The 9,574-nt window shown below is 40.6% G+C and overlaps 2 protein-coding genes across 4 annotated transcripts in view; one reads left to right on the top strand and one right to left on the bottom strand.

The window, feature by feature from the left end:
- HSD17B3 (hydroxysteroid 17-beta dehydrogenase 3) overlaps positions 1–9,574 on the bottom strand; it is an 81,819-nt gene that overhangs the window by 37,301 nt on the left and 34,944 nt on the right. The window lies entirely within an intron of this gene.
- LOC108317027 (40S ribosomal protein S12-like) lies at positions 8,117–8,512 on the top strand. Its single transcript, XM_037745244.1, has one exon. The coding sequence runs from the start codon at positions 8,117–8,119 to the stop codon at positions 8,510–8,512; it is 396 nt and encodes a 131-aa protein (XP_037601172.1).

The raw sequence follows: 9,574 nt of genomic DNA, 5'->3' as shown, positions 1-9,574 counted from the left end.
AGTCTTGCTCTGTAACCCAGGTTGGAGAGCAGTGGCGCAACCTCGCCTTACTACAACCTCTGCCTTCCGGGTTCAAGCGATTCTCCTGCCTCAGCCACCTGAGTAGCTGGGATTATAAGCACATGCCACCACACCCACCTAATTTTTGTATTTTTAGTAGAGACAGGGTTTCACCATGTTGGCCAAGCTAGTCTCGAACTCCTGACCTCACAAGTGATCTGCCGCCTCAGCCTTCCAAAGTGCTGGGGTTACAGGCATGAGCCACTGTGCCCAGCCAATCATTTCTAAAAGAAGAAAAAAATACCTTCAGAGAAATTAGAGAAGCTACTGCATCTATGAAAAGAACAGGCTGTTCCACAAATGAAAATTCAGAGATGTAAACAATTTTCAATTTCTTTAAAAATTTTAATTTTAAAAAACTGAAAAAGAAAACATCAAAAATGAAAACATTCATTTGAAAGGATAGAAGCTACAATTGATGAAATTCTTTTGCAGAAAGAAAAGCAAAGGGACAAAGAAATAGAAATTATGAGGAAAAAAAAGAAAGAGAAATAAAGGCTGATTTCAGGACCTGCATAATAGGAGCTCCAGAAACAACATTTTCCAACACCTGAGTGACAGAAGGTCCAGCAATCCAGCCAGAAGAGGCAAAGCAGAGAAGATGAATGGGAACATCCTGGCCACCTGCTCTGTGGGGCAACCCTAGCTGTGCCCCCACTACCTCCCTCTCCACGTGTCTGCTCATTTTCTTTTCTTTTTTTATTTATTTTTTTTTTTTTGAGATGGAATCTCACTCCGTCACCCAGGCTGAGTGCAAAGAGGCAATCTCAGCTCACTGCAACCTCTGCCTCCTGGGTTTAAGCCATGCCTCACCCTCAACCTCCCGAGTAGCTGGGACTATAGGTGCATGCCACCACGCCCAACTAATTTTTGTATTTTTAGTAGTGACAGGGTTTTGCCATGTTGGCCAGGCTGGTCTTGAACTCCCAGCCTCATGTGATCTGCCTGCCCTCTTGCCTCATTTTCTGAAATGGTTGTTGAGCCTTCCCAGTGATTTTCGGAACTCGATGATGACTTTACAATCAACTCATTTCTTCTTAGGTTTTGGAAACATAGTAAGAGAATATTTAAAAAAAAAAAAACTTTATGCCAATCAATTTAAAAACTTAGGTGAAAGGGATATATTTCTATATAAATATAAATCACCAAAATTGGTGCAATAAAAAAATTAACCCAAGTAGTTCCACCACCATTAAAAATTAACAATAATAATAAGATGAGAATGATAATAAATTAATAAGTGATCCCACAAAGAAAACTGCAGCCACAGATAGTCTTACAGATAGATTCTATCAAACATTTAAAAAAAAAAATTCCAAAATTATACAATGCTTTTCAAAGAATAAAAAGAGGTAAAACTCCTCTATTCAGTGTATGAGGCTCGTGAAAACTTGACACAAAAACTTTGAAAAGCTGGGCGCGGTGGCTCATGCCCGTAATCCAGCACTTTGGGAAGCCGAGGTGGGCAGATCCTGAGGTCAGGAGGTCAGGACCAACCTGGCCAACATGGTGAAACCCTGTTTCTACTAAAAATACAAAAATTAGCTGGGCGTGGTGGCACACACCTGTAATCCTGGCTACTCAAGAGGATGAGGTAGGAGGATCGCTTGAACCGGGAGGAGGAGGTTGCAGTGAGCCGAGATCACACCACTGCACTCTAGCCTAGGTGACGGAGTGAGCCTCTTGTCTCAAAACAAAAAAAAAAAAAAAAAAAAAACAGGTTGTGGTAAAGAAGCCTGTTAACACCCACCACCAAAACCAGCTGGGCGCATTGGTTCATGCCTGTAATCCTAGCACATGTGGGAGGCAAAGGTGGATCACTTGAGATCAGGAGTTCAAGACTAGCCTGGCCAGTATGGTGAAACCCCATCTTTTTTTTTTTTTGAGACGGAGTTTCGCTCTTGTTACCCAGGCTGGAGTGCAATGGCGCGATCTCCGCTCACTGCAACCTCCATCTCCTGGGTTCAGGCAATTCTCCTGCCTCAGCCTCCTGAGTAGCTGGGATTACAGGCACGCGCCACCATGCCCAGCTAATTTTTTGTATTTTTAGTAGAGACGGGGTTTCACCATGTTGACCAGGATGGTCTCGATCTCTTGACCTCGTGATCCACCCTCCTCAGCCTCCCAAAGTGCTGGGATTACAGGCGTGAGCCATTGCGCCCGGCCGTGAAACCCCATCTTTACTAAAAATACAAAAATTAGCTGGGCATGGTGGCACATGCCTGTAATCCCAGCTACTTAGGAGGCTGAGGCAGGAGAATCGCTTGAACCCAAGAAGCAGAGGTTGCCGTCAGCCAAGATCGTGTCACTGCACTCAAGCCTGGGTAACAGAGTGAGACTTATCTCAAAAAAAAAAAAAAAAAAAAAAAAAAAAAAAAAAAAAAAAAAAAAAAAAAAAAAAAAAAAAAAAAAAAAAAAAAAAACCAGATTATGGAAAACATATGACTCAATTTACATTAAGTGTAAAACAAGCAATAAAACCAACATATTATTTAGGCATGCTTGCAAATGTAATAGAACCACTTTGTTAAAAAGCAAGGAAATTATTAAAATAAGTGTTTTACGTTTGTGCGGGTGAGGGAGGGTAAACATAAATACGGCATACAGGCAGCTTCAAGGACATTGGTGATGTTCTATTTCTTAAGCTGGGTGATTAAAGATGCAGAAGTGATTTTATCATTTTTGTAACCGTATCTACGCATTACATACACTCTTGGCTGATCTATCTTCCCCAAACACAGGCGGTGGAGGGGGCGGGTGCCATGACATACTACGATGTACTTAGGATATTCAAAGCTGGGATCAGAAGTTGCAGGGTTGAAGTGAAGCAGCAAAGAACAAAGGAATGAATCTAGAGGAGCATAAAAGTAATTAGAAGCTGCTGTTTTCATTTAAGACCAGATGAAAGAAAATATACTGAGAGTGCAGATGGAGGAATTTAGACGAGACATTAGGAAGAATTTCTTTACTGGCCTAAAACACTGCCATATATTGCAAAGTAAGCATATGCTGTTATTCAAAAATAGGGCAAGGCGGTTATTTTTCTTGGGTTGATCTGAGACAGAGCTAGCCAAGTGATTTTAATCCAAGGGCCAACTCTGTGCCATTACCTGAAGCTATTGGGAGCACTATCTTCAGAAGAATTCTGACTGCCCCATCTGCCACACTGAAGGTGGGTAGGCCTCCCAGACGTTGCCCTCCCAGGTATTGGGAGATGGCGCTAGAAGGGCCCAGATGTGGAGTATGAAAGTCACCTAACCTTTCATCTTGTATTTTGCTTCTAGCACTCCCTGGGCAATAACAGCCAAGAATACATGCTTACACATATCAGAGTGACAAGAAGTAAAGTTAACAGGATTTTATGCAAAGTGAAAAAGATCTCTGAAATCCTCTTGGGGGGTTTAAGATTGCTATAATCAAACAGAAAACAATTTTGGCAATGATATCCAATACTTAAATTCACATACCCATTGAGCCAGCAGTCTTACTGATAGGGAGGTAACCCGGGATATAGGCTCGAATGTATGTTCAAAGAGGTGATCTACAGCATCATTTGCAAAACTAAAAATGAAAATTCACCTAGGGTCCATTCCTAAAGACTGATAAAAGAGACATGGTACATGCACAGGGTGGGATATCCTGAAACCACTGAACAGAATCAAGCCCATCTGTATGCCTTTGCTGTGGTCAGATCTCCATGCTCTATTATTAAGTAAACAAGGCAAAGTTTAGAACAGGGTTTGTGGCTGTGTGAAGTAGAATCCCTTTTGTGCTCGGTGGGCAAAAATTAAGCAGAGGTAGAAATTCTGATAGAGACCACTGGTGGGACTAAAACTTGTTCTCTCCTTTTCCTGGGTACAGGATAAGTGACATTTCCCAGCCTTCCTTGCACTTGGGTTGGCCACAGGACTGAGTTCTGTCCACAGGAAAGTCAGTAGACCCATTCCAGAAAGCTCCGGGCGTACCATAATTTCTTCCCCTTCTTCCCTTCTCACAAGTCACAACAGGTATGTGTTATGATGCAGCTTCAACCATGAAGAAGAGAGAAAAAGCCCACATGATAGACGGAACTTGCTCAGGTCTACCTGCCAACAGGGAAAGCTCTCATTTTTCATGACGTCCCTGGACTTCATTGGGTTTGTTGCTGTTGCTGCTACAACTGCCAATCATCACACTATCAACATCTATATACCAACATGTAACTTTAGATTTTTTTTTTTTTTACTTTTTCTGAAAGAATCTCAAGACATTTTAGCACTGATTACCTCCACACAGAGGGGTAAGATAAAAGTAGCATTGGGAAGAGGCCTTTAGTTCTCTTTTTGCACTTTCCCGTACTGCTTGAATTTTCTAATCTTACACCTGCATTACTTTTAACAGGAGTTATTTAGGCATAGAGACGGTAGCCTTTTGTCATTTTCTTCTTTACCCCTCTGTGAATTAAAAATATATGTAGAGGCCGGGCATGGTGGCTCACACCTGTATTCCCAGCATTTTGGGAGGCCAAGGCAGGCTGATCACCTGAAGTCACGAGGTCATGGCCAGCCTGGCCAACATGGTGAAACCCCATCTCTACTAAAAATACCAAAATGAGCTGGGAGTGGTGGTGTGCACCTGTAGTTCCAGTTACTCGGGAGGCTGAGGCAGGATAATCACTTGAACCCGGGAGGTGGAGGTTGCAGTGAGCCGAGATTGCACCACTGCACTCCAGCCTGGGCAACAAAAGCAAGACTCCATTTCTCTCTCCTTCTCTCCTTCACTCTCTCTCAATCTCTCTCTCTCTCTCTCTCTCTCTCTCTGTGCATATATATGTGTGTGTGTGTGTGTGTATACACACACACACATATTATATATAGATATATATTTATATATATATGTATATATGCACATTATTAGCCATCAGGGAAATACAAATTAAAACCACAATGAGACATCACTACACAACTGTCATAATGGCTAAAGTAAAAACTAGTGGCCACACGAGATTCTGATGAGGATGTGGAGAAATGGATCACTTATACATTGCTAGGGAATACAACAGCTCTGGAAAAGAGTTCACAGTTTCCTAGAAAACTAAATATGCAACTTGCATACAACCCAACAACTGCACCTCTGAGCCTTTGTCCCAGAAAAATAAAGGTTTATGTTTACATAAAAAGCTATGTATGAATGTTAACAGAAGCTTTATGTGTATAGCCAGAAACTGGAAACAGCCTGGATGTCCTTCAGTAGATTAATGGTTAGATAAACCATGGTTCATCCATACCACGGAATTCTACTCAGCACTAAGAAGGAAAAAACTATGGATATAACAATGTTGGTGAATCTCCAGAAAATTATGCTAGGTGGGGGAAAAGGGAATCCAAAAAGTTTACATAGTGATCCCACTTATATAACATTCTTGAAGTGACAAAATTATAGCAATAGAGAACAGATCAGTGGTTCCCAGGGGTTAAAGAAGGGATGGGAATAGGAAGAAAGTGGGTGTGGTTACAAAAGGGCAGCACAGGGATCTTTGCAGTGATGGAATTGTTCTGTATCTTTACTATATCAATGCTTAGACCCTGATTGTAATATTGTACTATAGCTTTGCAAGATGTTACCTTTAGGAGAAATTGGGTAAAGAATATATGTTATCTCTCTATATTATTTCTTACAATTGTGTATGAGGCAACAATTATCTCAAAATGAAAAGTTCTATTTTGAGAGTGACATCAGCAAGATGGCAAACTATGATATTTTAGTCCACACTCCCCACAATTTAAGATTTATCCACTGATAAAATAGCTCTGGGAGAAGTCCTGATTACAAAAAAGAAATTTCAGCAACTCAGTAGAGCCCAAAAACAGGATCGACACAAAGGAAAGCATGAAAAGCATTTTATCTGCAACACCCCATCTCCCAGCCTGGCACACCTTGGCTCCAAAAGGATCCCCTTGGCTATGACTGTCCCCCATGGGAGAAAAGGAGAACAGGATGACTCCAGCAGCCTCAGCCACCACCAACACCTGCCTTTTTTTACCCTTGCGGACTTCGACACAAAGAGGGGAGAGTAAAACTGTCAAGTTTTTGTATGTAATTAAATTGTTATCGATTTAAAGTAGACCATTATAGCCATAAGATATTTTATGTCAGCCTCAAGCTAATCACAATGAAGAAAAAGTAATAATAGATACAAAAAAAGATAAAAAGAAAATAATGAAAGCAAATCAATGCAAAAAATCATGAAATAAGCAAGGAAAACTGCAAAAGGGGAAGAGAGAAAAAACAACCACAAAACAGACAGAAAACCATTTACAAAATGACAATACTTAAGTCCTCACCTATTAACAATTACATTAAATGTAAATGAATTAAACTCTCCAGTCAAAAAGCATAGAATGGTTGAATGGACTTGAAAAATAAAATCCAGTGATACGGTGTCTACAAGAGAGTCACATAAGCTGGGCATGGAGCATAGGGAAGTCAAGGCTGCAGTGAGCCATGATCACACCACTGCACTCCAACCTGGGTGACAGAGTGAGATCTTGAGATAAGAAAGAAAGAGAGAGAGTGAGGAAGGAAGGAAGGAAGGAAGGAAGGAAGGAAGGAAGGAAGGAAGGAAGGAAGGGGAAGGAAGAGAGGGAGGGAGGGAGGGAGGAAGGAAAGGGAAGGAAGAGAAGGAGGGAGGGAGGGAGGAAGGAAGGAAGGAAGAAAGAAAGGAGAAGGAAGAGAGGGAGGGAGGGAGGAAGGAAGGAAGGAGGGAAGGAAGGAAGAAAACAATGTCATTCACAATAGCAACAAAAAGAAGAAAATACTTAGGAATAAACTGGTAAAAGATTTGTACACTAAAAGTTATAAAACATTAATGAAAGAAATGAAAGAAGACAGAGAAATGGAAAGAGGTCTGTGTTCATGGATTGGAAGAATTAATATTGTTTAAAGGTGCATACTATTGAAAATAACCTACAAATTCAATGCAATCCTTATCAAAAATCTCAATGGTGCTTTTTATGGAAATAAAGGAAATTCAAAAATTCATATGGAACCACAAAAGATCACAAATAGCTAAAACAATCTTGAGCAAGAAGAACAAAGCTGGAAGCATCACACTTCTTAACTTCAAATTATATTATAAAGCTATGGTAATCAAAGCAGAATGTTTTACTAACATTAAAAAAGGACATTTAAACCAATGGAACAGAATAGAGAGCCTGAGTATAAATTCACGCATCTATGGCCAAATGATTTTTAACAAAGGTGACAAGAACACACTATTAGGAAAAGATAATCTCTTCAATAAATGGTGTTAGGAAAACTATATATCCACATGGAGAAAAATGAAAGTGGAACTTATATCACATCATATACACAAATCTACCCCAAATGAATTAAAGACTTAACTGTAACACCTAAAGACACAAAACTATTAGAGGAAGATGCAGGGGAGACACTTCTTGACGTTGGTCAGGGCAATGATATTTTAGATATGACACTGAAAGCACAGGCAACAAAATGAAAAATAGACAATCAAAATTGCATCAAACTAAAAAGCATCCACACAGCAAATAATCAACAGAGTGAAAAGGTAACCTACGGAAAGAATACAGTATTTGCAAACTATTATCTGATAGAGGATTGATATCCAAAATATGTAAACAACTAATAAAACTCAATAGCAAAACAAAACAAACAGCCTGATTTTTAAAAAGGAGGAAGGATTTAAATAGACATTTTTCAAAAGTAAACATACAAACGGTCAGTAGGCATATCAAAAGATGTCCAATATCTGTAATTACCAAGGAAATGCAGATGAAAACCACAGTGACCTATCACTTCACACTCATTCGAATGGCTACTATAAAAAAGACAAAAGGTAAGTATCGGTGAGGATGCAAAGAAAAGGGAACTCTTGTACATTGATGATGGGAATATAAATTGGTACAACCATTATGGAAAACTGTATGGAAGCTCCTTCAGATAATCAAAAATATGCTCTTTCCCTGCCACCACCGCGTCGTGCAGAGGTGGAAGCTTGGGTGCATTCAAGATTCGGCTTCACCCATCACCCACCGCCATGGCCGAGGAAGGCATTGCTGCTGGAGGTGTAATGCACTTTAATACCGCTTTACAAGAGGTGCTGAAGACCGCCCTTATCCATGATGGCCTAGTACGTGGAATTCACGAGGCTCCCAAAGACTTAGACAAATGCCAAGCCCATCTTTGTGTGCGAGCATCCAACTGTGATGAGCCCATGTATGTCAAGTTGATGGAGGCCCTTTGTGCTGAACACCAAATCAACCTAATTAAGGTTGAAGACAAGAAACTAGGGGAATGGGTAGGCCCCTGTAAAACTGACAGAGAGGGGAAGCCCTATAAAGTGGTTAATTGCAGCTGTGTATTAGTTAAGGATTATGACAAGGAGTCTCAGGCCAAAGATGTCATCGAAGAGTACTTCAAATGCGAGAAATGAAGAAATCAATCTTTGGCTCACACAAAAATGATAATAATAATAAGCAAAAATACAGCTACTTTATAATCCAGCTTCTGGCTATATATCCAAAGGACATGAAATCAGTACGTCTTCAAGGTATTTGTACTCCCCTGTTCATTGCAGCACTATTCGCAATAGCCCAGATATGGAAATAATCCCAATATCCATTAACAGATGAATGAATAAGGAAAACGTGGCACACACACGCAAGTGCACATGCGCGCACACACACACAATGGAATATCATTCTGCCTTTAAAATAAATGGAAATCCTGACATCTGTGACAACATGGATAAACACGGAGGACCTTATGCTTAGTGAAATAAGCCAGACACAGAAAGACAAATACTGCATGATCTCACTTACATGTGGAATCTGAAACACTCAACCTTATGGAAATACAGAGTAGAATGCTGCCGCGAGGGGCTGGGGGAGGGGTAAATAATGAGATGTTGGTCAAGGATACAAAGTTTCATTTATGCAGAATGAATGAGATCTGAAGAACTAATAGACAACAATGCGAACATTGTTAACAAGGCTGTATTGTATTCTTTTTTTTCCATTTATTTATTTTATTGCATTTTAGGTTTTGGTGTACATGTGAAGAACATGCAAGATTGTTGCATAGGTACACACGTGGCAGTGTGATTTGTTGCCTTCCTCCCCATCACCTACATCTGGCATCCCTCCCCTTGCTATCTATCCCCAACTCCTCACCTCCCAAAGTCCCTCCCCTATTTCCCCTCAACAGACCCCAGCATGTAGTGCTCCCCTCCCTGTGTCCATGTGTTCTCATTGTTCAATACCCGCCTATGAGTGAGAACATGTGGTGTTTGATCTTCTGCTCTTCTGTCAGTTTGCTGAGAACGATGGTTTCCCAGGTTCATCCATGTCCCTACAAAGGACACAAACTCATCATTTTTGATCACTGCATAATATTCCATGGTGTATATGTGCCACATTTTCCCTGTCCAGTCTATCATCGATGGGCATTTGGGTTGGTTCCAGGTCTTTGCTATTGTAAACAGTGCTGCAATGAA

This window comes from Cebus imitator, unplaced genomic scaffold (assembly GCF_001604975.1).
Source record: "Cebus imitator isolate Cc_AM_T3 unplaced genomic scaffold, Cebus_imitator-1.0 Scaffold196, whole genome shotgun sequence".
Lineage (NCBI taxonomy): Eukaryota > Metazoa > Chordata > Mammalia > Primates > Cebidae > Cebus > Cebus imitator.
The sequence above is the reverse complement of the archived record's forward strand: the minus strand, read 5'-3'. Positions and strand labels throughout refer to the sequence as shown.

Bases quoted from the DNA above. Each gene is read 5' to 3' on its own strand.
- LOC108317027 (XM_037745244.1), top strand. From the start codon at position 8,117: ATGGCCGAGGAAGGCATTGCTGCTGGAGGTGTAATGCACTTTAATACC.